Source organism: Balaenoptera acutorostrata, chromosome 15 (genome assembly GCF_949987535.1).
Source record: "Balaenoptera acutorostrata chromosome 15, mBalAcu1.1, whole genome shotgun sequence".
NCBI classification, from domain to species: Eukaryota; Metazoa; Chordata; class Mammalia; order Artiodactyla; family Balaenopteridae; genus Balaenoptera; species Balaenoptera acutorostrata.
Window position 1 is genome coordinate 16,313,616 of NC_080078.1, and position 26,913 is coordinate 16,340,528.

Genomic DNA, 26,913 nt, shown 5'->3' on the forward strand with positions numbered 1-26,913 from the left:
CCGTGTTCCCAATGCAGGGAGCCTGGGTTCGACCCCTGGTCAGGGAACTAAGATCCCACATGCATACCGCAACTAAGAGTTCGCATGCCACAACTAAGGAGCCGGTGAGCCGCAACTAAGAAGCACATCTGCCACAACTGGCACAACCAAATAAAAATTTTAAAAATTAAAAAAAAAAAAAAACAGAAACAGCACATTGGGTGGCTGATCAACAAAATCTTCCTCTGACCTAGGAATGAGAATTCCATGACAAATTGACCATGAAATGCCTCCCAAACCTTGGTCGAATTTATGACCAAGAGGGGGCCCTGTGTGGGAGCTCCCTGGTGGCCTAGTGGTTAGGATTCTGGGCTTTCACTGCCATGGCTTGGGTTCAATCCTTAGTCAGGGAACTGAGATCACACAAGCCGCTGGGCGTGGCCAAAAAAAAAAAAAAATAGAAGGGGCCCTGTGGAAAGGGAACCTTGCCTGCCATTTGGTAAACAACAAATGCTGCCGGCCATCAAGTTATCAGCCACTGCAGCCACCAGGCCCTCCTACTCCCTACCAAGGTGTGCCTTGAGGGAAATTCAAGATGGAAAAATACAGGAAACATTCTGTGCTCTGGATACTGCCTAGATAGTTAAGCTGCACAGCTAAAGAACAATTTCAACAAGCCCAGACTCTTGCATCTTCCCATATATAGAAAAGCCCTAAAATCATTAACTTGAAATGTCTGTTTTTTTGTGATTAGCAATAATGTTTTGATGTTCAAATATATATATATTTTTTCCAGCAAAAACTGCTATATATCCTGGCTCCCCCCTTACCTCTTTGGAGCAGTTCCTCAGAGCTGAGAGGATAGTCCTCAGTAAGGTCCTGGAAAAAAACTCAACTCGCAACTTTTAGGTTGTACGTTTTCTTCAGTTGGACAAAAATCTTTGTTCTCCTTACTAGCAAGTACCCTCTGAGATTTTCCTCATCAGTAGAACCAGGATGATAATCATCATTTCACACATGGTAGCAAAAAATAAATACGTTGAACGTGTAATATGTTGGGCATGGTACCTGCGCACAGGAAACGCTAACGTTAATTCCCTTCCCCAAAAGGCAAGCAGGGAGTTACCCACTATCGCAAGCGAAGGCTCCTCTGAGAAAGCCAGGAAAGGAGACCCAGGGATATTCCAGCCCCGGGTTGGCCAGAGTGGCTCCGTCGCTCAAATCCTTCCCTCCCTCGGCTAGGCTGCGCCTCCAAGAAACAGAGGCTCATTACTGCTCCCAGGCGGGGTCGCCGCTTCCCGCCTCCAGACTCCCGGGCAGTCACCCGACACCGAGGGTCCGGCTTTCTGCCCTTACGCTTCCGTTGGCTTCGTTCAAACAGGCCGCTTTTGGCAACACCCAATCAGAATACTCGATCTTAGGCCGCCGCCCAATGACCGCGTGGAATAGGGGGGGGGGAAAGGGCGTGAAGCCCAATCGCAGCGCCATCACACTTGAGGGCAAAGAGGTTAGGCAGCCGGCATGGCGCTCCGGTCAATAAAATCGATAGCTGGAAGCTGTCTGTGTTTCAGGCAAAGGCGGTGCAGTAGCGGCGCCGCCATTTTCCCCGAAGGCATCTTCCGGTGCCTTTCACCCAAGTTCGGGCAGGAGTTTCCTGAATAACAGCGAAAGGTTTCCGTTAGCCCCGCCGGCGGCCGATTCCTGTTCCCTCCTGGTCTCCCAGGCACGCTCCGCCCGGGTCCGGCTTGGGCTCCCAAATCCCGGGGCCCGCCAGCGCCCAGCGGCCAAGGCCGGGACCGGGAAAGCCGTGGCGCCGGCTTGTCGGGTCCAATGGCACGGCCTTCGGCTCCGCTCCCCGCGCGGGGACCAGGAGAGGCCGGACCCGGCCGGAGAAGGGGAAGGAGGCCGAGGGCGGTGAAGTTCGGGGACGTGGCCTTGTACTTCTCCCCGGAGGAGTGGGAGTGTCTGCGGCCCGCGCAGAGGGCCCTGTACCGGGACGTGATGCAGGAGACCTACGGCCACCTGGGCGCGCTCGGTGAGGCCCACCCCAGTCCGCTTCCGCGGGACCCGAAGGGATGGAGGAACTGGGGATCGGAGTCCAGAGTGTCCAGGGTCCTGGCCTGCGAAGAGGTTGTGTCGGGCGGGAGGACAGGGGCTTGGCAGGAGATGCCACCGGGTAGATAAGTCTACCCAGCGTTATGTACGAGCTGGGCCTCTGACTGATTCTCCTTCCCCAGGGTGCGCAGGTCCCAAACCAGCCCTCATCTCCTGGTTGGAACGAAATACCGATGATTGGGAACCGGCTGCTCTGGATCCACAGGAGTGCCCAAGGCGGGTAACAGTCCAAAGAAGTAAGTGAAAAATGCCTCTGGAGGGCTTGCAGCCCCTAATGACTCAGTCCAGAGTTTCTGTGGCTAGGGGTACCTATGACCCACGCTCCATTTACCGTGTTCGTTTTTACAACTTCAAGGTTCTTGTCTCTTTCATGGTGTCGAGTCCCTCTACCAAAGATTCACTTGTCAGTTTGTAAACTGACCACCTGCAGTTGTCTGTTGTGTAAATGGATCAGTGAGCTTTTCAAAAGAGCTGCAACCCTCCTGCCTCCTTACCAGGACTCTGTCTCCAGCATGCTTTGAATTGGGCTCTGACTGATAGAGCCTATACCTCTGAGTTTTCCAGGTTTTGGGTGAAGGGATCTTATGGGGAACAGTGGCCTGGGGTGCAGGGGCCTCTTTTTGCCTTTCTGGCAGAATGACCCCCATCAGTGCAGGAATCTGCAAGTCTCCTCAGGATCAAGCAAGGCTCTGATTAAGGCCATTCAGGTAGAAGGGCCCCCCAGATCCACCTACAGGGGCAGATGCAACTGTCTGGGCTGGAGTTTCTGTGCCAGATTCTCTAAGAGTAGGGCTATCTTTCTAAGATTCAGATCTGACATGATATTTTCTTGCTTAAAACCTTTCAGTTTTTGCCAAGGCAGGTTGTCAAATGGCTGTCAGTTATATCTAAGACACTTGGGGAACTTGGTGAAAATACAGATTCCTGGACCCCATCCCAGAACTACTCATTTACTCTTATGGATGTCTAGGAACATATACATATTTTAATATCCTCAGTTGATTCGGATGTACGTTTAGGTTTGGTTCTCACAGTGTGGTCCTCAGACCAGCAGCAGCAGCAGCAGCATCACTCGGGAATGTATTAGAAAATGCAAATTCCTGGGCCCCATCCTAGACATGTTGAATCTAAAACTGGGGGTAGGGCCTAGCAGTCTGTTTCATTAAACCCTCCAAATGATTCGGATCACAATAAAATTTGAGAAGCATTGGCTTAAAGGGCCTTATGACCTAGTCAATGCCAAATCATATCTCATTTGTTTCCACTTTCTGCCTTACACTTACCTCTTCAAAAACTTTAAAAAAATTTTTTTTAATTTTTATTTTTTTATTTTATTCATTTGTTTATTTTTGGCCATGTTATGCGGCATGCGGGAATCTTAGTTCCTGGACCAGGGATCGAACCCCTACCCCCTGCAGTGGAAGTGCTGACCTCCAGGGAAGTCCCCAAAACTTTTTAAAAATAATTAATTAATTAATTAATTAATTTTTGGCTGAGTTGGGTCTTTTGCTGCGCGCAGGCTTTCTCTAGTTGTGGCGAGCGGGGCTACTCTTCCTTGCAGTGCATGGGCTTCTCATTGCAGTGGCTTCTCTTGTTGCAGAGCTGGGGCTCTAGACGTGCGGGCTTCAGTAGTTGAGGCTCATGGGCTCTAGAGCGCAGGCTCAGTAGTTGTGGCGCACAGGCTTAGTTGCTCCGTGGCATGTGGGATCTTCCCGGTCCAGGACTCAAACCCGTGTCCCCTGCATTGGCAGGAGGATTCTTAACCACTGCGCCACCAAGGAAGCCCCCAAACCCTTTTTAAAATCAGCTTAATCTCCTCCAAGAAACCTTCCCTGATTTCTCCAAGCTGGATAAGGGGTTCCTGTAATACCCTCCATATTTCCATAGCCATATGTCACACTTAGTTGGTTGTCTTTGTCACTAACATTCCTTGAAGACGGGCCGAGTCTGTTTTATAACCTGTAACACTGTAATAGGAAAGAGTAGGAGCCCAGTGTTTGTTAAATTAATTTCTTCTTTGTGTTCCTGTAGAAACCAGAACCAGAAAGAATGAAGAGAAGGAAGTATTCCCGCCTAAGGAGGCACCCCGCAAGGGGAAGCGAGGCCGCCGGCCCAGCAAACCCCGCCTGATCCCCAGGCAGACATCCGGAGGTCCCATCTGCCCTGACTGTGGTTGTACCTTTCCCGATCACCTGGCCCTGCAGAGCCACAAGTGTGCCCAGAATCTGAAAAAGCCTTACCCTTGCCCAGACTGTGGGCGCCGCTTTTCCTACCCGTCCCTGCTTGTCAGTCACCGGCGGGCACACTCTGGGGAGTGTCCCTACGTTTGTGACCAGTGTGGCAAGCGGTTCTCCCAGCGCAAGAACCTCTCCCAGCACCAGGTTATCCACACAGGCGAGAAGCCCTACCATTGTCCTGACTGTGGCCGCTGCTTCCGGAGGAGCAGGTCCTTGGCCAATCACCGGACCACACACACGGGTGAAAAACCCCACCAGTGCCCCAGCTGCGGGCGTCGCTTCGCCTACCCCTCCCTGCTCGCCATCCACCAGCGCACACACACCGGAGAGAAGCCCTACACCTGCCTGGAATGCAACCGGCGCTTCCGCCAGCGCACCGCCCTGGTCATCCACCAGCGCATCCACACAGGCGAGAAGCCCTACCCGTGCCCGGACTGCGAGCGGCGCTTCTCCTCCTCTTCTCGCCTGGTCAGTCACCGGCGGGTGCACTCCGGAGAGCGTCCCTATGCCTGCGAGCACTGCGAGGCCCGCTTCTCCCAGCGCAGCACGCTGCTTCAGCACCAGCTCTTGCACACGGGAGAGAAGCCCTACCCCTGCCCGGACTGCGGACGTGCCTTCCGGCGGAGCGGTTCCCTCGCCATACACCGCAGCACGCACACCGAGGAGAAACTGCACGCGTGTGACGACTGTGGCCGCCGCTTCGCCTACCCCTCACTGCTGGCCAGTCACCGGCGCGTCCACTCGGGCGAGCGGCCCTATGCCTGCGACCTGTGCTCCAAGCGGTTCGCCCAGTGGAGCCACCTGGCTCAGCACCAGCTCCTGCACACTGGGGAGAAGCCCTTCCCCTGCCTCGAGTGTGGCCGTTGCTTCCGCCAGAGGTGGTCTCTGGCCGTCCACAAGTGTAGCCCCGGGGTCCAGAACTGTAGCCCTAGATCTGCTATAGGGGCGCCTAGCCAGAAAGGCAACGCCCTTTAGAATGGGAAGGAGTGTGTAAGTTCATTTTTTTTCGCGGAGGGGCCCAGAAAAGGGAAGGGGCCCCCGGTCATACAGGGCAGAGTCAGAACTAAAACCCAGGTCTCTTGCTACACAGAGCTGAACTTTATTCTACCACGCTGGCTGCCTTAATACGTGTGTCTAGAACAGACAGTCCCAGTAGGAGAAGTGACATTATTTGGTTAAAGTTTTCCAACCTACCCTATCCTAAAAGAATTTGTGTGTGTGGATATTGGGCTAAAAGTTCTCCCCATCTGATTTACAGGCTTTGTGTTTTCTAGTTTGTGCATGCAGGGATTACCTGTCCCCTTGCATGCAGTCAGGAGGATCCCATTTATGCGGAGCAAGATCTCCTCCTCCTCTGCCTCTTCCTCCATGCCAGGTTTAAACAAACCTGGTTTAGCCCCCTTTTGACGATATTCCTGCCAAGTGGTCTTCTACCCTTTAAAACCTCCCTTGACAGGGAGCTCACTACCTCACAAGGCAGGTCATTTCACTGTGGGACAGCTCTGACAATTAGAAGGCCCTTAAGAACAACATTCTCCTTCCCTGGAAGCCTTGCCCAGTATATGTTTAAAGCTTGATCTACATGGCAGCCTTTCAGAAAACTTAACCACAAATACTCTGCCCCCATGTTTTCAGGTTAATTAGCATTAATTTGGTCAGTCATTCCTTAAAGATAGGTTTTCAAGTCCCACACATGATCTCTCCCCAAACAGGTGCTGGTTTTTCAATGTCCTTTTTAAAGGATCATACAAAGTAAGCCAGCATCACAGTATACACTATACCTCCTTGGTCTGTACTTGTTTTAACAGCTCTAGATTGCATTGGATTTGGGGGTGGTAGCAGTGTACCAGGAATTTATTGGGTTTCAGACACCTAGATACCTAAGCTTTTTCTTTTGTTCTAAAACCACATGCTGTGAAGTAAGTCGTCTGCACCCTGTGTTTGGAAAGTTGGTTCAAGATGGGTCTGGGACATAAGCGCAGTGAGTTTTGGGAGAAGATTAATTTTAAGGAAAAACAGGGGAGCTGTGGTCTAGGCAGCAAGAAGTAGAACCAGGACCAGCTTGTTGTACTTTATCTGGTGGATTTGGATTAGTTCCAGGCAGCCAGTAGCTGGAAAATTCTTGAGAACTGGGTCTCACTCCTCCCTGAGTCTCATCAGAATCAGGAGACACTAGTACAGAACCTTCCATGAGTCCTCTGTGAACATTTTCCACGAAATGAAGTGAGGCCATTCAAGGGGGTTAAAGAGTTAGGTAACTGAATACAAAGCAGGAAGAGTCCGTAGTCATCAAGTTGTGTTCATGCCCTGCCTCCCCCTCATATAAGCTCCAGACAGCAGCAGCAGCAGCAATGTGTTTTAATTTTGATATGCCTCCATGGCACCCATTCCTAAGTAGGTGTGCAGTAAAGCTTTACTGAATTAAGTAAACAAGGCCTACCACTTTGCCTTGGGTAGCTGTACCAAACTGAATTTCCAAACATGACGTATCTCATATTCCAACAGCTGGTGTGGGTCATCCTCCTACCCTGTTGCTTCTTCCCTCAGTCCACCTGATATCAGCCCCAGGGGGGTGTAGCTGGGGCACACAGTATTTGTAATTACCTGTTCTGGTATTTAGCAAGTTGCATTGTAACTGTTTGTTTCTCCTTGGATTGATGGGCTACCCCAAAAGCAGGGGTCATACCAGATTGGGTTTCATTAAAATGTCTGATGAATGATTATGTTCTGTGTGGAATTACTGCTTATAAAATGTAAATCTAGTTCCTTGACTAAGTAGACATTTTTACAGTTCTGATGGAAACCTGCCCTTCCCTAGCAGAAACATATTAGAATTCTGCCTAGCTTCCTGTTTTAGAACTGCCTCTTTTCCCTACCTCTATCACCAGGCTGACCCAACTACTTCCTTACCTAGGAATTTTAGAAATTTCTTTGGGCCTGGATTGTAACTCATAAACTTGGGAGCCGTTGGTAGGCAAGTCCCAGTATGTGGTCTGTGGAGGGCCGAGATGACAGACAAGTTCTTAGGTTTCCTAATGCACTTCAGTCCCAGGATCCCTTTGACAATTAACTGTAGTCAGTGGGAGATCCCAGTATTCTTCCAAGTAATTCTCCCTTCTGCTTCAGGTAGTTTAAGTTGAGTTTCTGTTACTTGCAACCAAAAGAATTAACTAATCCACAGCCCCAATATGGGTATATCTCCCATCTGCCTTCATGCCTATATGTGAGCTATGAAGAAAAAAAAATCACAGTGCTGCTGAGAGGGGCCAGCCTTTCCACTCCATCCTCAGCTGAACTTTCAACATTGTTTATGTCTTTGATAGCCCCAAACCAGTGACTGCCTTCCCCTTCACTAAGAAAACACAGGAGGTCAAATAGGAACTCCCGTAACATTCCACTCCCTGCTGTGACTCCATATTTACCAGTGTGACCACTCGTACTTGCTTCTGACCCACCTCCTGGGAAGCCCCTCATATGCAGAGCTTGTCAGTATAGGTGTGCCTGGATTTTACCTACTTATGCCCTCTCAGGGACTTTGCTCCATCTATTATTCTCTCTTAGTTTTATGGTTTCAGAGTCCCTCTCTTGCCTGGAATATATACATGCCAACCTATAAACATAGTAAAATCTGTCTTTGAAAACAAAGAAATTTCCCTTTGGCCTCAGTCCCCATCTCCTATTTTCAGCTAAGTTTTTTAAAACAACAGTAGCCTACATTCACTACATCCACTCCGTTTATTCTTTGGCCTACTGCAATAGTATTCTAGCTATTTTGTTGAGCATTTATGATGTGCCGTGTACCGTGGCATTAAGCCTTTTATATACATGCCAATCTATAGTTGGTACGAGAACCCCGTCAAGTCAGTGTTAGGAGATGCTCCTCCATGGGTCTCTCATGTTGCTACACATCTTGCTGAGTATGCCAAAAAACACAAGGCTCTGCCCTCAGCAAATTCTCAGACTTGAGCCAATTCCAGACCTAGAGCCCCTTGAATAAGGGAGGGCTGGGTCCCCTTGATGAAGGACCATGTTACATTGGCAAAGACACTGTAAAACTTCTTCCGACCCTTTTCCAAATGTACCTGCAGCCATCTACCAGGGTGGCTGGGCATGGGAGAAGGGAAGTAACTAGAGTTTTCAGGGATTCTAATTCTTAGAGATCCAAATGAGAGAAATGTATTAAATAAGACAAAATAAAATGTTCTTCCAGAAATAAACCCTTGTATTTATGATCAACTGATTTGCAACAAAGGTGCCAAGACACTGCAAGGAAAAAGTCTTTTCAACAAGTGGTGCTGGGACATGAAAAAGAATGAAGTTGGGGGACTTCCCTGGTGGTCCAGTCTGAACCTGCCTTAAGAATCTGCCTTCCAATGCAGGGGGCGTGGGTTCAATCCCTGGTTGGGGAACTAAGATCTCACATGCCACGCAGCCAAAAAAAAAAAAAAAAAAGTAAAAAAAGTAAAATAACTCAGGAAGGACATAAGAAACTGGTAACAGAAGTTGCCTCTAGGGAGGGGAAAGGGACTAGAGGAGAGACTTTTTGTAAAAAATTGAAGCATAATACACAAATAAGTTCACATATCACAAGTGTACAGCTCAATTTTCACAAACTGAACACATCTGAGTAACCAGCACCTAGAACAGGAATCAGAATCTCATCAGCACCCTAGAAGCAAAAAAGGTAACACTCTATCCCGATTCTTAATAGCGTGCATTAGTTTTGCCTGTTTTTATACTTTATATGAATAGAATCATGTATACTATTTTGTGTCTGGCTTCTTTTGCTCAACATTCGTCTATAAGATTCATCCATATTATGCATGTGGTTGTAGATGATTCATTCTCATTCCTGAATGGTATTCCATTTAGTGAATATCCCACTTTGTTTATTCATTCTATTGTTGTGGATAGTTTCCAGTTTTGAGCTATTGCAACTCGTGTTGCTGTGAGCACATGTCTTTCAGTAAACATATGTATTCATTTCTGTTGGGTATACACCTAGGAATGAAATTACTAGGTCATAGGGTATGGCATATTTTCAGCTTTATTATATACTGCCAGCTTTCCAGAGTGACTGTACCAACTGACACTCCACCAGTAGTATAAGAGTTCAACACTTGTGAAACTTACTTTTGACTATTTATTCTTTTGCATTTGGTTATATTATGAAATAAAATGCAGGGACTTCCCTGGTGGCGCAGTGGTTAGGAATCCACCTGCCAGTGCAGGGGACATGGGTTCGAGCCCTGGTCCGGGAAGATCCCACATGCTGTGGAGCAACTAAGCCCGTGCGCCACAACTACTGAGCTTACGCTCTAGAGCCCGTGAGCCACAACTACTGAGCCCACATGCCGCAACTACTGAAGCCCGTGCTCCTAGAGCCCATGCTCCGCAACAAGAGAAGCCACCGCAATGAGAAGCCCGTGCACTGCAAGGAAGAGTAGCCCCTGCTCGCCGCAACTAGAGAAAGGCCGCGCGCAGCAGTGAAGACCCAACGCAGCCAAAAAATAAATAAAATAAATTTATTTAAAAATTAGAGTTGTGGGCTTCCCTGCTGGCGCAGTGGTTGAGAATCTGCCTGCTAATGCAGGGGACACGGGTTCGAGCCCTGGTCTGGGAAGATCCCACATGCCGCGGAGCATCTAAGCCCGTGAGCCACAATTGGTGAGCCTGCGCGTCTGGAGGCTATGCTCCGCAGCGAGAGAGGCCGTGATGGTGAGAGGCCCGCGCACAGCGATGAGGAGTGGCCCCCGCTTGCCACAACTGGAGAGAGCCCTCGCACAGAAGCGAAGACCCAACACAGCCATAAATAAAAAATAATAAATAAATAAATTAATTTAAAAAAAAAGTAAAAACTAACATAATTAAAAAAAAGAGTTGTCTACAAATTGAGATGCCTGTGTACTGATCCTCAAAACAACCAACAAAATCTCAATTATGAAAGAAAACAAAACAAAAATGAAGATAGTTTAAGGGACCACTGAGAGGACATCAAGCAGACTAACATTTGCATTGTAGGGTCCCAGAAGGAGGAGAGAGAGAAAGGAACAGAAAACCTATTTGAAGAAATAATGGCTGAAAAGTTCCTTAACCTGGCAAAGGAACCAGACAACCAAGTCCAGGAAGCACTGAGTCCCAAAAAAGATGTACCCAAAGAGACCCACACCAAAGACACATAATTAAAATGTCAAAAGTTAAAGACGGTTTTCAAACTTTCAAAAGCACGGGCTCCAGGCGCGCAGGCTTCAGTAGTTGAGGCACATGGGCTCAGTAGTTGTGGCTCATGGGCTCTAGAGCACAGGCTCAGTAGTTGTGGTGCACGGGCTTAGTTACTCCACGGCATGTGGGATCTTCCCAGACCACGGATCGAACCCGTGTCCCCTGCATTGGCAGGCGGATTCTCAACCACTGCGCCACCAGGGAAGCCCTGTACACAATTCTTAACATACATACCAAAAACCTAAAAAATTATGTAGTTGTGATTCTTTTTTTTTTTTTGGCTGCGCTGCACAGCTTGTGGGATCTTAGTTCCCCAGCCAGAGATCGAACCTGTGCCCCCTACAGTGGAAGGACAGAGTCCTAACTGACTGGACAGCCAGGAAATTCCCATGATTCTTTTCTTTTCTTTTCTTTTTTAAAATTTATTAATTAATTTACTTAGGCTGCGCCAGGGCTTAGTTGTGACATGTGGGATCTTTAGTTGCGGCATGCGGGCTTCTTAGTTGCGGCATGTGGACTCTTAGTTGTGGCATGAGGACTTCTTAGTTGCGGCATGTATGCAGGATCTAGTTCCCCCACCAGGAATCGAACCCAGGCCCCCTGCACTGGGAGCACAGTCTTACCCACTGGACCACCAGGGAAGTCCCCCATGATTCTTTTCTGAACAGTTATTCCAGTGCCTTTCCAGCTTAAAATTTGGAGGCAAATTTTCCTTAACAGGATATCAAGTGCCCATATCTTCAAATGTTGATATGCTGTTACATCCTAAGTCCCACTAATTCACAATTTAATATCATATACACTACATACTCAAGTTTTCAATCATTCACAGCACATTAACAAAGTTATTAGGAAAACTGGACTACCAGGACCAAAGATGTTACAGAGTGCACAAAATTCTGACCAGGACAGCCAAGATCAAGGAGTGGTTTGCTTTAGGAAACAATTCTACCAAAAACAAGGGAAGGGAAGTAAAGTGTTCAAGGGACCTCTCTGGTGGTCCAGTGGTAAATAATCCGTCTTCCAACGCAGGGGATGCGGGTTCGATCCCTGGTTGGGGAACTAAGATCCCACATGCCATGGGGCAAATAAGCCCGCATGCCACAACTACTGAGCTCTTGCGCCTCAACTAGAGAGCCTGCGTGCCGCAAACTACAGGGCCCACGTGCCCCGGAGCCCACCCTCCACAACTAGAGAGAGAAAACCCACATGCCACAACTAGAGAGAAGCCCAAGTAGACCGTGCACTGTAACGAGAAAGATCCTGCATGCCTCAACAAAGATCCCCTGTGCCGCAACTAAGACCCAACGCAGCCAATAAAAAAAAAAGGAAAATAAATAAAATAAATACTAAAAAAAAAATAAAGTGTTCAAGACATTAAATGTACGACTGACTCCAAATTGCCATTTAGTATGCTTTGTATTATAGGATAGAAAAGCTACCCCATCTATGGAATGTTAAGCTGACACCCAAGACAATCAGAACCTCCCATATTCAATATCTCACTATTTTCTAGTTGTACCAAAAAATAAACAACCAGCAAATGACTTCACCTCTTAAAAAAAAGCATTTACAGCAGCAACATGGATGGACCTACAGACTATCATACTGAGTGAAGTAAATCAGACAGAGAAACACAAATATCATATGATAGCGCTTGTATATGGAATCTAAAAAAATGGTACAAATGAACTTATTTACAAAACAGAAATAGAGTCACAGATGTAGAAAACAAACTTATGGTTACCAGGGGGTATGGGGGGGGAGGGATAAATTGGGAGATTGGGATGGACATATACACACTATTATATATAAAATAGGTAACTAATAAGGATCTACTGTATAGCACAGGGAGCTCTACTCAATACTCCGTAATGGCCTATATAGGAAAAGGATCTAAAAAAGAGTGAATAGGGACTTCCCTGGTGTGCCAGCCAGACTGCCAACAGGCTTCTCGAAGCTGGGCTGCCTAGCTGCTGCCACTCTCCCCTGCGTTGGAGCTGCTGGGACCCGTGGTGGGGACCCTATTCTTGTTTTTTGGGGATTACTTTTTTTTTTATTTTAAATATTTATTTATTTATTTGGCTGTTCCGGGTCTTAGTTGCAGCATGCAGGATCTAGTTCCCTGACCAGGGATCGAACCTGGGCCCCCTACATTGGGAGTGCAGAGTCTTAACCAGGTAAGTCCCCCTTTTTGCTGTTCTGATTGGGCAAATTCCATTTGTCTTCCAGATTACTGGTCTGTTTTGGTTTTTTTTGCATTCTCTGATTTCCTGCTGCTTTCCACTAGTGTATTTTTCATTTCAGTTAATAAATTCAAAACTTCTAAATCTTTGTCTTTCATATCTTCTAGCCCTTTGGTGATTTCCTCACAGATTACCTCTCTGGATTAATCCACTTTTCTCCTGAGTTCGATGAGCATTTTTATGACTGTTACTTTGAATTCTTTATCTGATAAACTGCTTGTCTCCACTTTGTCTAGTTCTTTTTCTGAGGTTTTCTCTTGTTCTTCTCTTCTGAAGATATTCTGTAGTTTATTCATTTTGCCTAACCCTCTGTGTTCATTTCTACGTAAATCAGCTTCATCTCCCAGTCTTGAAAGAGTGGCCTTATGTAGGAGGTGTCCTGTGGGGCTCAGTGGTGCAATCTCCCCTGATCAACAGAGCCAGGTGCTCCAGGGTTATCCCCTGTGTGGGCTGCATGTGCCCTCCTGTTGCGGCTGGGCAGCAAATGTTGCAGGTGTGCTGGTGGGTGAGGTTGGTCCCCTGGGTCCTCAGGGGAAAGCAGGGGCAGGGCGCATGGTGTTAGCTAGGCTGATGGAGAGTGATAGAAATAGTGCTCACCAGCACCAAGCCAGCTATGTGGAAAGAAAGTGAAAACAAATGACGTCTGCCAGTGCTTCCACCCCCAGAGAAAATTCCACCAGATCCCTGCCCCTCCGGTGCATGCCCTGAAATTAGTCAATGAATCTCCTTCTTGTATGACCCAGGCGCTTTTCAAGCTGCTGCCTCTGTGCTAGGACTTGGAGCGAGTGAGTTTCTGCGAGAGTCCTTTAATAATTGAGTCTCTTCCCTTTCCCACGGCCCTCGGGCTCTCCCAGATGTAAGTCCTGCTGGTTTTCAAAGCCAGATGTTATGGGGGCTTGGCTTCCCGGTGCAGGTCTCCCAGGCTGGGGAGCCTGATGTGGGACTTGGACCCCTTGCTCCTCAGGGGGGACCTCTGCGGTTGTGATATCCCTCCTGCTTGTGGGTTGCCCCATGGGAGTGGGGGAGGTTCTCACTAGACCAGGACTCTGCCCTTCCTACCTTTCGCGACGTGGCCTTTTCCTTATATCCTTAGTTGTAGAAAATCTGTTGTGCTAGTCTTCAGGTCAGTTCTTAGAGGTAGTTGTTCTATATGTAGCTGTAGTTTTGGTGTGTCCTGGAAGGAGGTGAGCTCAGGATCTTCCTACTCCACCATCTTGACCCAGAATTGAAAAGAATCTTAAGATATGATCTGACTCATTCCTCAGTGTTATTATTCATTTATGAGCTGTAATTTGAACACAGGTTTTCTGATTGAGGCAGGGTCCAGATAGTGTTATAATTACAATTACAACAATAAGCTCCTATTTATTGAGTACGTTGTGCAAGGCGCTACCCTAAGCACTTAGCTGAACCTAAGTTCAACCGAAACGGGAGCCAGAAGATGACTCTGAATCCGGCTCTGCTGCCCCGTGAGCAGTCACCTGCCCCGTCACTCAGTTTCAGCGTCTGTAAAAGGGGAGACATCTGTGACCTTGGAGCACGGGCCAGATCAAATACTGGGTAGGAACCCATTTCCACAGCTCACAGGGCTAGCCCTGCCCGAGTACCAGAGCTCACTCCCTTACCTCCAGAACCCGCCTCAGTCTTGCCTTTGGGCTTTTACTCACCTCCAAGCCCCGGACCTGCCCATAAGAGGTCTCATGAGAGTAGCAGAAATGAGTACCTTTACTCCGTTAGAACCTCTCTCTTAGATGCCAGACCCAGAAAAGCCAGATCAAGAGAAATCCTGCACCGCCGGCCACCTTCGGATCTGCAGCTACTTCACTCTCGGCCTTTCAAACAGACCGCTCCGGAAAGACCAATCAGAGCCTTCCTTCTTCCCCTAGCGACCGGCGCTGTCCAATCAACGCACGCTATCTCTCCACGGTTACGCCGTGGAGTCCAACCTCCCTTCCGGTTTGCCCCTTGGCATGGAAGGGCAGATAAGAAAGGCGAGGGATGTTGAGGCCGGAGGGGCACCATCTTAGTTAAGGGCAGGACTGTGGGCCCTTCAGGACTTTTTCCGAGGAAGGGCGGAAACAGGTAATTGCGTTTCCACATTTTCCGGAAGCCTCTCTGCGAAGCACAGAAGGGTTTCCCATGGTGCCGCCCCCGGTCCGGTTCCCGGTGGCGGATGTGCCCGGGGAGGCCAGGACCGGGCGGACGAGGGAAGGCAGCCCAGGGGCCGTGAGGTTCGTCGCATGTGGCCGTGTACTTCTCCCCGGAGGAGTGGGGGCGTCTGCGGCCTGCGCAGAGGGCCCTGAACCGGGACGTGACGCGGGAGACCTATGGCTTCCTGGGCGCGCTCGGTGAGGCCCGGCCAGGACCCAGTAATCTGTGGGAAGCGGGGACTGATGCGCCCAGAGGCGATGGGCTGGAAGTGTGGAGCACTGAGCAAGCGCCCTCAGTTCTCCTCCCGGGTTCTCAGCCAAGCCCAGTGTTTTCCTTTGTGAGGATTTTCAGGCCCCAAACCCGCTTTTATCTTTTAGGTGGAAAGAGAGGTGGAGGCGTGGAGCCCAGAGGCCCAGGATCCAGATCCCTGCAGCTGTGAGCAGAGACGAGGGAAAGGTCCTTCACTTCAAACCCCAGGTCGTGACCTTTGAGAACCTCCTCCCCCACTCGGAGCCTCAGCACACACTGCCCACTCTAGAGCCCCTCCGTGTCTCCCTGCACCTGATCTGCAGAAAGGGCTCAACAGAACAGCTAAATTGAAACTGGTAGCACTCTTCGGGCCGCGTTGCCACCATCTCTTAGGAAGGCACGTTCCAGTTCCGGTTCTGGTGCACCTTCAGCCACCCGCGACTAGTGTTCAGTTCTCGGGCTGAGGCTCCTGGTCCCTCTTCCAAGTCCCACTTGAGGTTACGTCACTGAAAACCATTCACCTAACTGGCTTTTCTTTCTGGATTATTTTCTCCCTTAGTGCATTCTGCTTTCTGGACTGTATCTCTCCCGCTCCTCAGAGACGGAGTACCCTAGATTCAAGAGCCTATTAAAGGAGCTGGTGCTCCCTGGAATAGAGGGCACGCTTTGGGCCTGTCCGCACTGGGGAAGCTCATCCAAGGATTCTGTCTTTTAGCCAGAGCAGGTCAAGTAGCTAGCAAAGACACACATGTGGTGTCAAGCCTCTGTTGGCATTGTTTGGTCTTGAAGACTTAGAGGTGGCCGTAAAGAGGACAGTGGCTTCAGGTGAGGAACTCTCCTGCTCCACACTTGCTCTGCACATGGTGCACAAAGGTATCAAACTTAGTGAGCTTAAAGGGTTTTTTCTCCAAACTTTTATGAACTAGTAATTGCAATGTGTTTTTTTTTCCCCAGATATTTGCATGTTTCCTGGATTTTGCACCTTTTGAATAAAGATGTATTCTTGGGCCACAGCAGCTGGAAATACGATGCTGGGGAATTTTTTTTTTTTAAAGAAGGAGTATATTACTTGTGATTAGAGTTGAAATCAAGGCATAGTTATCTTCCGTCTTAATTTTTACTGTAATGTTTGTATGTGTCAACAGTTGAGAGGTCTTTCTGACCTATTTAGATTTGCTAGCCCTACTTTAGAACAGGAAACTCTTGAAGGAATAAAAGCAAGGAGGTGGGGGGGACTAAGCATGTCTGCATGTCAGGAGTGGTGCTGGGTGGCTCAAATTATCTTTTGACCAAAAGACTGCTTCTCCAAATACCTGGGTTCCAAAGATGATTATTAATGGGAACTGACGGTTATTTTTACTTCACCACATAGCCTCTCCTGAATTGGTAGACCTGGATTCCAAGTTCAGCTCAGTCCCCACTAGCTGTGTGGCCTTAAGCATATTATATTATTACATTATTCAGATGTAAACTGACAAGTAAAATTTAAGAACTATAATGACCTCCTGCATGTTTCCTAACTTCTCATAATTATCTGATCAAGATTCTTCAACAAACATTTACAGTTTGGTGGGCAACAAAACAATCTGAAAGCATCGTTTTTGTATTTTTATAATGATTGGCAGGAAAAACATGACACCAACCACTTATGAGCAAACAGTTTTAGTCTTGAACGTTGCAATCTGATGGTTAACAGCCAAGTTTACTGTACTTAGCTCCATCTTCTTAAGTTTTCTCCATCCCTAGTGCAAAGAGAAATGATTTACAACATAGTACCTGAATAAACAGAAGTATTTTTTGGTCCAAGTGAAATGCTTTACAGCTTCTCTTTACATAAAGTTGACTCCCTGTTTTGTTTTGTTTTTAAATAAATTTATTTATTTATTTTTGGCTGCATTGGGTCTTCGTTGCTGCGCACGGGCTTTCTCTAGTTGCGGCGAGCAGGGGCTACTCTTCATTGCAGTGTGCGGGCTTCTCGTTGCGGTGGCTTCTCTTGTTGCAGAGCACGGGCTCTAGGCACGCAGGCTTCAGTAGTTGAGGCACGCAGGCTTCAGTAGTTGTGGCACGCGGCTCAGTAGTTGTGGCGCACGGGCTTAGTTGCTCCGCAACATGTGGGATCTTCCTGGACCAGGGCTTGAACCCGTGTGCCCTGCATTGGCAGGCGGATTCTTAACCACTGCGCCACCAGGGAAGCCCCTGATTCCCTGTTTAAAAGGAGACTTATTTCTGAGGATCTGTTTTTTTCCTTACTCCATTTCTACACTGTTCACACAGTGAAGTACCTCTAGAACTCAAAAAGTTTTAAAATAAGCACATAATTGTTGAGGCAAAATCAGCAGAAGTCACACTTAAAGCCAGAAAGTATTTCAGGTGAAAATCAGCAAGGACAAGGCCAGAAAATATAAAGACCAAAAAGGCACTAGCATGATCAGCAAAGAACATTTCTGAACACAAAGGGGAGATTCAGCATGTAGGGCAGGCAGGAGGGCAAGCAAGGAATTGTTCCAAGACCAGACTGTGGGCTGCTGCCAACAGAGACCTGGTAGATCTCATCCATCTGTTATCTCCAGTGACCGGCCCCACGCTTAGCAACTAGAGTCTGCATCCTGCCTGACTGCAGAAATATTCCAAAGGTGGGAGTGAAAACATCTAGCACCTGTAGTCAGTCCAGTGCAAGCCATTAAGATGACCCGTCTCAACTCAAAAATAGGAAGACACTGAGTCTAGGAAGCAGAGGATACAACCCAAGGGCAGGGAGGGAAGACCCTGGATGACAGCTGAGGCCCAGTCTGTTTTGGAGAGAGGACTGAGGGCCCAAGGAGGGAGATTTCCCAGGGAAAAAAAAATGGGGATTTGAGATTTGATGCTCTCCTTGGTAATTTGCAACAACTTAAAGAACCAGAGCAGATAACACAAGGAGAAAGGACAATTATAAAATTGAAGAAAAGCAAACAGTTGAGAAGAAAGGAAGTATAATAATAGCATATATAGGAAATGTTATTTACAATAATTTATTGCAATGGGCTTCCCTGGTGGTGCAGTGGTTAAGAATCCGCCTGCCAATGCAGGGAACACGGGTTCGAGCCCTGGTCTGGGAAGATTCCCACATGCCACAGAGCAACTAAGCCCGTGCGCCACAACTACTGAACCTGTGCTCTAGAGCCTGCAAGCCACAACTACTAAGCCCACGTGCCACAACTACTGAAGCCTGCGCTCCTAGAGCCCGTGCTCCGCAACAAGAGAAGCCACCGCAATGAGAAGCCCACGCACCGCAATGAAGAGTAGCCCCTGCTCACCACAACTAGAGAAAGCCCGCATGCAGCAACAGAGACCCAACACAGCCATAAATAAATTAATTAATTAATTAAAAATAATAATTTATTGCATTAAGTATGTTGGGAAAAGAGGTCAAGGGTATGGGGCTAGAAATTAAGTATCAAGTATCATAGCAGGGTGCCCATAGTGTCTAAAATGAGTATACCAAGAAAAAGCAATTTTTAAAAAAAGTGTATTTTTAAATGAAAGCTCCAGAATAAATGGCTAAGAGTGAAGTGCATTGAATCAGTTTAGGAAGATGAAAAATTTCCGGAATGGATGGTGGTGATGGTTGCATAACACTGTGAATGTACTTAATACCACTTAACTTAAAAATGGTTAAAATGATTTTTTAAAAGAGGTTAAAATGATAACTTTTATGTTATGTATATTTTATCACAATTTTTAAAAAAAGGAATGATGTTCAGATACACGTTACAACGTGGATGAACCTTGGAAACATGATATTAAGTGAAATAAGCCAAACACAAAAAGATGAAAAACTGTATGATTCCACTTTTATGAGGTACCAAGAATAGTAAATTCCAAGAGAAAAAGTAGGTTGGAAGTTACCAGGGGTGGGGAGGGGACTTGGGGGGGGTGGGAGGAAAGGAATGGGGAAGGACTGTTTAACGGGTTCTAGGTTTTCTTTTGTGAGGATGAAAATCATGTTTTGGAAAATGACACTGGTGATGGTCGCCCAACATTGTGAATGTAATTAATGCTACTGAATTGAAAACTTAAAAATGGTTAAATTTTTCTGCCATATATCACAATAAAAAAGTATGTATTGATTGGAAAGGAACCATTCAGGGGTGATACCAATGTCCTACATCTTGTTTTGGGTGATGGCATACATTTGTCAAAGCTCGACGGATTTCACACTGAAGATCCGTGCATTTTACTGTATATACAATATAATTCAAGTTAATAAAAAGTTTAAAGTAGTTGCCTCTAGAGAACAGGGGGAATGGGTAGGGAGGCTGCCTTTTTCATTACAAGCCTTTTGTATTACTTTTTAAAAACCGCGTATGTTAATTATTTTGGAAAAACTTAAAAAGTAATTTAAAACTTCCCCATTCCAATTCCAGCCTCACCAAGCACCTTCCTTCGCCGGCGGCTCCAGTCCAGAAAATGAGCGAGCGGAACTGCCGGTGCAAGGAGTCGGGTCGGCTTCGCAGCTGTGCACCCAAGTGTAAACGTGTACCTGGTCTCTACCTCGGCTGCCCCCAGGGTTTGGCCAGGTGTGTGCGTCTTCCCGCAGGGGCCGGAGACCGGCTTGCGGATCCCGCTGCCGGGAGGCGCAGAGGGAGACCATCGAGTTCTAAGTCCCGAGCTCCACAAACGCCGAGATCGTTGGTGGGTTCCAGATCCCGCCTACAGAGACTTCCGGGCGAAAACGCCCCGCCAGTCCCGCCTCGCGGCACAGCCGCTTCCTGCTGTCGCGGCCAATCACCGGCCGCTGTGCAACGCGGCCAGCGGGAGTGCTGGAAGCCGCGGGCACGTCCATCTTTCTTGATGGCAGGAAAGCTCCCCTCGGCTCCCCCACCGTTAAAACTCACCTGCACGGCCATTGTATTTAAGGGCAAGTGGACAATGAGAAGCCAGACCGGCGCCATGTTTGATACGGTCAAGGGACGGCGCCCTTAAGGGCAGCCAGTGACAACTGAAGCCAGGATGTCGCCATATTTTCTGAAGGCACCTTACGGGTCCCTTAACCCGGGTGTCTGTGTCCAAGCTGCCATGAAGTGACTAAACACCGAGGGTGTTTATTTGTACCCATCAGAACCCCGAATCCCAAACAGCCAACCCTGCTACTTCGGTTCCCTCGGCTGAGTTCGGAGGCCAAGGCTGGGCGGGGCCCCGGACTCGGGAGCCCTTCCTGTGGACGACGAGAGCTGAGGCCGGGCGCGGGGAGCAGGCGGCAGCTGCTCGGGGCTGGAGGCCTCATGGCGCCGCCCCCGGCCCCGCTCCTGGTGCTGAGACCGGGGGAGACCGGGCCTGACTGCAAGAAGCCTGCGGCCGTGAGCTTCGCGGACGTGGCCGTGTACTTCTCCGTGGAGGAATGGGGGTGTCTGCGGCCTGCGCAGAGGGCCCTGTACCGGGACGTGATGCGGGAGACCTACGGTCACCTGGGCGCGCTCGGTGAGGCCCCGGGTTAGAGTCCGCCTGCTCCTTCACTGGGGTTCACAGGGGAGATGATATAAGGACCCAGAGGATTGTGAGGCCTAATCCCGCAGTATTCCACCAACAACACCAGCCACTTCCCATCCCCAGCGCTTCAGGTACCCTCTCGGGAGTCCTTCTATCCCGCATCCGCTTCCTTCAGGCAGGAGCACTGCAGACCCTGTCCAAGTTGAGCCTAAATTCTGAGGAGGTGACCTCACCCTGACAGGGGGATGCCATCTTCCCAGGGCAGCCTCTCAGGCCAGCACTGTGATCCCTGTTCTCTCCCAGGATTCCCAGGCCCCAAACCAGCCCTCATCTCTTGGATGGAACAGGAGAGTGAGGCTTGGAGCCCCGCCGCCCAGGATCCTGAGGAGGGGGAAAGCCTGGGAGGAGCTCTGAGAGGTGAGGGATGGTCCCAAGTTTCCCCCAACCCCAGTATTCCAGGGCTTCCTGTCTAGCAGTGTTTTCTTTCAGATCGCCACCTCCAGCATCCCTAAAGGAATGAAAGAGTCAACAGATGTTGGATACGGGAGAAGGAAAAGAGGCAGACCTGATAACAAATTTTTCAGAATTTGGTACAGTAGTCGAGACCAGAGTAAGATAATCAGGAGCCCAAGTCTGAGACTCCCTCTGGTAGAAGCGCTGCTCATTCTCCCCTTTTCAGGAACAACTAAAATCCCCTAAGAATGAAAGCAGCTTCAGGTCTGCTTTTCACATTTCTCAAACAAGGCAAAGCAGTAATTGGCCAGTAATTGACAACTTTGCTCTTCTCCTTTCACCATCCCTCAGCAGAGTGATCTTGAGCAAATATCTTTACTCCTCTGTAAATGTCTTAACCCTACAAAAAATTGAGAAATCACAAATAATAATAGCTACTGCTTATTTATTTGTTTTGGCTGCATTGGGGTTTTTTTTTTTAAGCATTTTTTTTTAATTGAACCATCTTTTTCCCTTTATTTATTTATTTATTTATTTATTTATTATTTATGGCTGTGTTGGGTCTTCGTTTCTGTGCGAGGGCTTTCTTTAGTTGCGGCAAGTGGGGGCCACTCGTCATCGCGGTGCGCGGGCCTCTCACTGTCGCGGCCTCTCTTGTTGTGGAGCACAGGCTCCAGACACGCAGGCTCAGTAGTTGTGGCTCACGGGCCTAGTTGCTCCGCGGCATGTGGGATCTTCCCAGACCAGGGCTCGAACCCGTGTCCCCTGCATTAGCAGGCAGATTTTTCAACCACTGCGCCACCAGGGAAGCCCTGCATTGGGTTTTAATTGCTGCGCGTGGGCTTTCTCTAGTTGCAGCGAGTGGGGGCTACTTTTCCTTGCGGTGCGTGGGCTTCTCATTGCTGTGGCTTCTCTTGTTGTGGAGCAGAGGCTCTAGGCGTGCAGGCTTCAGTAGCTGGGGCATGTGGGCTCAGTAGTTGCAGCACGCGGGCTCAGTAGTTGCAGCGCGCGGGCTCTAGAGCGCAGGCTTGGTAGTTGTAGCTCACGGGCTTAGTTGCTCCGGCATGTGGGATCTTCCCGGACCAGGGATGGAACCCGTGTCCCCTGCATTGGCAGGTGGATTCTTAACCACTGCGCCACCAGGGAAGTCCTGCTATTGCTTATTGAGCATTTACTAAGTACTTAAGATACTTTTACTCATTTAATCCTCCCAACAAACTTGTGAACTAAAGAAACCATTATGATTCCCATTTGACACATGAGGAAGCAAGGCCCAGATAAGTCATTCTTAAGAGATTTGAACCCTGTTTACCATCCTTCAGAGCCTGTGTGTTAATCACTGGGCAGTACTTTTCTGGCACTTCCTTAAGTAAAAGCATCCTATAACCTAAGACGATATAAGCGAATGTGTTTTAAAATGTAACTTGATTCCTGTTTCCTAGGAGATGTCCCAAACAAAAAGGAAGAGGAACCCGAGACAGGGCCAGGAGCCAAAGAATCCAAAAAGACTCCTGGGAAGGAGAGGCCTGAAGAGCTGGTTAAAAACAATCTTGACTCAAGCATCAGCGAAACCTCGTCAAGAGCACAGCCACCCAGGAAAGCTGCCTGTGACCAGAGCGCAGGTGCGCAGCCCCCGGTCCTGGTGCCCAGCGTAGATGCTCAGGCCAGCCAGCGGCGCCACGTGTGTGCAGACTGCGGCCGCCGCTTCACCTATCCCTCGTTGCTGGTCAGCCACCGGCGCATGCACTCGGGTGAGCGGCCCTTCCCCTGCCCCGAGTGTGGCATGCGCTTCAAGAGGAAGTTTGCCGTGGAAGCGCACCAGTGGATCCACCGCTCCTGCTCTGGGGGCCGGCGGGGCCGGAGGCCCGGAATCCGGGCTGTGCCTCGGGCCCCGGTCCGAGGTGACCGGGACCCGCCGGTGCTGTTCCGGCACTACCCGGACATCTTTGAAGAGTGCGGGTGAGTGGCTCCCGCTGGCTGGGCTTGAACCTGACCTCAGCGCTAAGGACTAACTGGGCCCTGAGGGAAGCTCCTGACTCAGGGATTTGGGACCCAAAATTCATCCCTTGGTTTTCCCTCAAGGATCCCTCTAGTTTCCAAACTTGTAAAAACAAAAGTGCCTCTAAAGATTCAAAGAGATTAAACTTGACACCTTCTCTCCCTAGTCTTTCTAAAAAAATGAAGAGAGTGAGATGCTGGACTTCTCTCAAAGTGTTATCTCAGTAGCAGGTGCAACCAAGATCATGTGCAAACACTGTCTCCAAAAAAAATCCCCGCTGCTTATCTGCAGCAGAGGTAAATGCTATGGGGGACTAAGGCCAAGGAGGAGGCCTCAGATGTAGGGCATGGTCTAGCTCCGGGTAACTGACACCAATAGGAGGCTCAGGCAGTGAAGTGGGTGGAAAGAATACAGAAGCACCGGGTGCAGACCTAGTCTCTGCAACTTGCCCCCAGGGAATAGCTGGTAAGTCACATGTTTTCCCTGAGCCTCAGCTCCTTCATCTGTAAAATGAGGATCAATAATATCTACCTCAAAGGGTTACTGTGAAGACTGAAATTGTAACAAGATAATATGTATAACACAGTAAATGTGCAATAAACATTTGTTGAAACACAATTGAAAATGATTGTTGATATTTTACACTTCAGACCTTGAAAAGAAGTCTGCTAAGGAGGCAGGGATGGATAGCAACAGCTGTGTTTCACAGATGAGTAAACTGAGGATCAAAGTTTCATCGCTACAAAGCAGCAAAGCTGGAAACTGGCACTGTGCCCACACATATCTATCACTTCCTATGAGCAGTCAGATCTGGGCAGAACAGGGGTCAGGGGCTCAGGTGAGGGTGAAGTGAGGGAGCCAGTCTCACCTGTCTGGGGGAGTCTCAGCAGGAAAATGAGAGCCCCGCCAAGGCCAGAGACCTTTGCAGTCAACATTCAGTGACCATATATTGAGTGGCTTCTGTTGGAGAGACTGCCAGGTGATAAGGGAATCCCAAGATGAGGAAGGCTAATTTCCTTTATTCAGCAAACACCGTCTGAAGACTCTGGGGTTCTGTGCAGGGTGCCAGGGACACACTGACTCAAGTCCAATGTTCAAGACAGTGATTTGGGCTGTGATGGAGGAAGTCCAGAGGCACCATTTAACCCATCCTGGTTGGTGATATGCCAGGAAGTGTAGCTTGGAGAAGGAAGTGGTTGTGCTTCCCATAGCATTAAGAGGAATTGGTATGTAGTGAGATTTTCAGGCAGAGGAATCAGCGAAGGAGGCTTATTTCCTAAAAAGGATAAAAGAGGGACACAGCATGGAGTAAAGGTTAAGGGCATGGGTTCTGGAGTCAGACTGTCTGGGTTCAGATCCTGACTCAATTGCTTTACAGCTCTGCAGTCGTGGGCAAATCACTTCTTGCTCCAAGTTACCTCTCTCTGCCTTAGTTTCTTCATCTATAAAACCTAGATAATAATAGCACCTACCTGATAAGACTGACATAACGATTAAATGAGATAACATAGAACGGTGCCTTGCATATTAGTGTTTAATAAACATTGGTTATTGTTATTATTCAAATACAACACAAAATAATATGTGAGGAGGACCGAGAGGAGACCGAGGAAGGTTTTCTGGAGGAGGTGGTTCAAACTGGCCTTGAAGGATGAGAAAGATTTCAACCAGGATGGGCATGTATAGGGAATGGTTGGCAGTTCCACTTGATTGAAACATAAAGACTGAAAGTAAAGAATAATGGATGACAGATGCAGCCGGAGAAGTGGGACCAATCTGGGAGGACCACAGATCCCAGCGGGGACCTTGAAGTTCACCCTGTAGGCACTGAGGAGCCATAGAAAATCCCTGAGCAGTAGCAAGGCTGTTTGACAGGTCCCATTGGATGTCTTTGCCGGGACTTCCCTGGTGGTCCAGTGGTTAAGAATCCATCTTGCAATGCACGGGACGCCGGTTTGATCCCTGGCCAGGGAACTAAGATCCCGCATGCTGCGGGGCAACTAAGCCCGTGCACCACAACTACTGAAGCCCGTGTGCCCTAGAGCCCGCGCACCGCAGCTACTGAACCCACATGCTGCAACTACTGAAGCCCGCGTGCCTAGAGCCCATGCTCCACAACGAAGAGTAGCCCCTGCTCGCCGCAACTAGAGAAAGCCTGCACCCAGCAACGAAGACCCAACGCAGCTGAAAAAAAAGAAAAGAAAAACCAACCAACCAAACAAAAAACAACAACAACAAAATATCTACTAAGCATTTACCATGTACTAGGTACTATTCTAAGTGCCAAGGTATAGCAAGGAAAACAGACATAGGCATCCTCTTGGACTTTACATTCAGGTAGGGTGGGGAGAGACAAGTGATAAGCCAGTACGTACATAAGACAAAGTACTGTAATTGCAAATAACAAGCACTACAAAGGAACTAAAACAGAGGACATGCTGGAAGTGCCTGCTGTAGTGGGATACCTAGGCCGGGCCTTGGTGAGGAGGAGACGTTTGAGCTGAGATCCAAAGGATGAGAAGGAGCCAAAGGGCCGCTCAGCGTGGCCAGAAAAAAAAAAAAAAAGGAGCCAAGGGGAACCGGGTAGGGTCACAGGATGTGGGAGTGGGGGAGGGCAGGGTTTCAGAGGCCGGGGGGCTGGGGGCAGGGAGTGGGAGAGAGGGGTTTCTAAACAGGGACCGGCAAGTGCCAAGTTCTGAGGTAGGGATGAGTCTGGGTGAGGTGCCGAAAATGAGTTTGGAGGCAGGGGAAGGGGGGTGGGGAGTGGGAAAGGGGCAGGTCACAGAGCTCTTGCTTGCCATGATGCGAAGTTTGGATCTGATTCTAAATATACTGGGAAGCCACTGGATCATTTCTGTTTTTGTTTTGTGGTAAACTATATATAACAAAATTTACCATTTTAAATATTTTTAAGTGTAGAGTTTAGTGGCATTAAGTACATTCACGATGTTGGGCAACCATCACCATTATCCCACTCCAGAACTTTTTCATCTTCCCCAACTGAAACTCTGTACCCCTTAAACAATAATGCTCTATTCCTCCTTCCCCCAGCCCCTGGCAACCACCATTCTACTTTCTGTCTTTGTGAATTTGACTACTTTAGGGACCTCATATAAACCACTTGGGGGTTTTAAGCAGAGTGTCAAGGGTCAAGGCAATCCGATTTGCATTTTAAAAACCCACTCTGGCTGCTCTGAGAGTGGACAGCAGTGGTGCGATAGAGTGGAAACGGAGAGTAGCTGAAGGGCTGGAGGTAAACACTGGAAGATGAAGGGACAGGGCCTGTCCAGGGCTGCACGTGGGGGCTGGGTCATTGGAGGGGCACCAGGACGGTGATAAGGTTTCTGGCTGAGTGAGGAGGATGGAGGGGCAGTTCCTGGGGTGGACCTGGGCGTGATGACAGGGTGGACTGCGGCATCTTGGAGCTGGCGGGGAGCTCTTGGAGCTGTCTGGTCCAATGTTTGAAGCAGGGTTTGGGAAGCCGAGGGCGGGAGGGGACTCTCTTGGGCATGGGGAAGAACACTGGTTTCCATCTCATGGGAATACTGTTCCACAGAATACACCCTGAGAAAGGCTGAGGCCCGGAGAGGGGAAGGACCTGGCTTAGACCACACAGTTGAGTTAGTGGCAGAGGCAGGCCTGGAACCTAAAGCTCCCAATTTCTCAGCTGATGCTCTTGATCTTTTCACTACACCAGGCTGCAGTGCCGGATGGATGGGAAAGGCAAAGGGCTGGATGCCCAGAGACCAGGTAGGAGACCCCAGGCCTAAATCAGCAACGGCCTGAGCAAGAG

At 48.8% G+C, this 26,913-nt stretch overlaps 1 protein-coding gene and 1 long non-coding RNA gene across 2 annotated transcripts; both read left to right on the forward strand.

Annotated features, from left to right (window-relative positions):
• The first annotated feature begins 1,477 nt into the window (after nucleotides 1-1,477).
• Nucleotides 1,478-23,738, forward strand: LOC103016631 (uncharacterized). Its single transcript, XM_057528862.1, has 10 exons — nucleotides 1,478-2,014; nucleotides 2,217-2,330; nucleotides 4,126-5,303; nucleotides 15,093-15,147; nucleotides 15,328-15,385; nucleotides 19,606-19,717; nucleotides 19,779-20,014; nucleotides 20,238-20,659; nucleotides 20,972-21,085; nucleotides 22,564-23,738. The coding sequence occupies exons 1-10, from the start codon at nucleotides 1,810-1,812 to the stop codon at nucleotides 23,082-23,084; spliced, it is 3,015 nt and encodes a 1,004-aa protein (XP_057384845.1). The 5' UTR covers nucleotides 1,478-1,809; the 3' UTR covers nucleotides 23,085-23,738.
• Nucleotides 14,778-17,089, forward strand: LOC103017110 (uncharacterized). Its single transcript, XR_451357.3, has 2 exons — nucleotides 14,778-15,147; nucleotides 15,328-17,089. It is a non-coding gene; the product is annotated as an uncharacterized LOC103017110 (long non-coding RNA).
• Nucleotides 23,739-26,913: the final 3,175 nt, after the last annotated feature.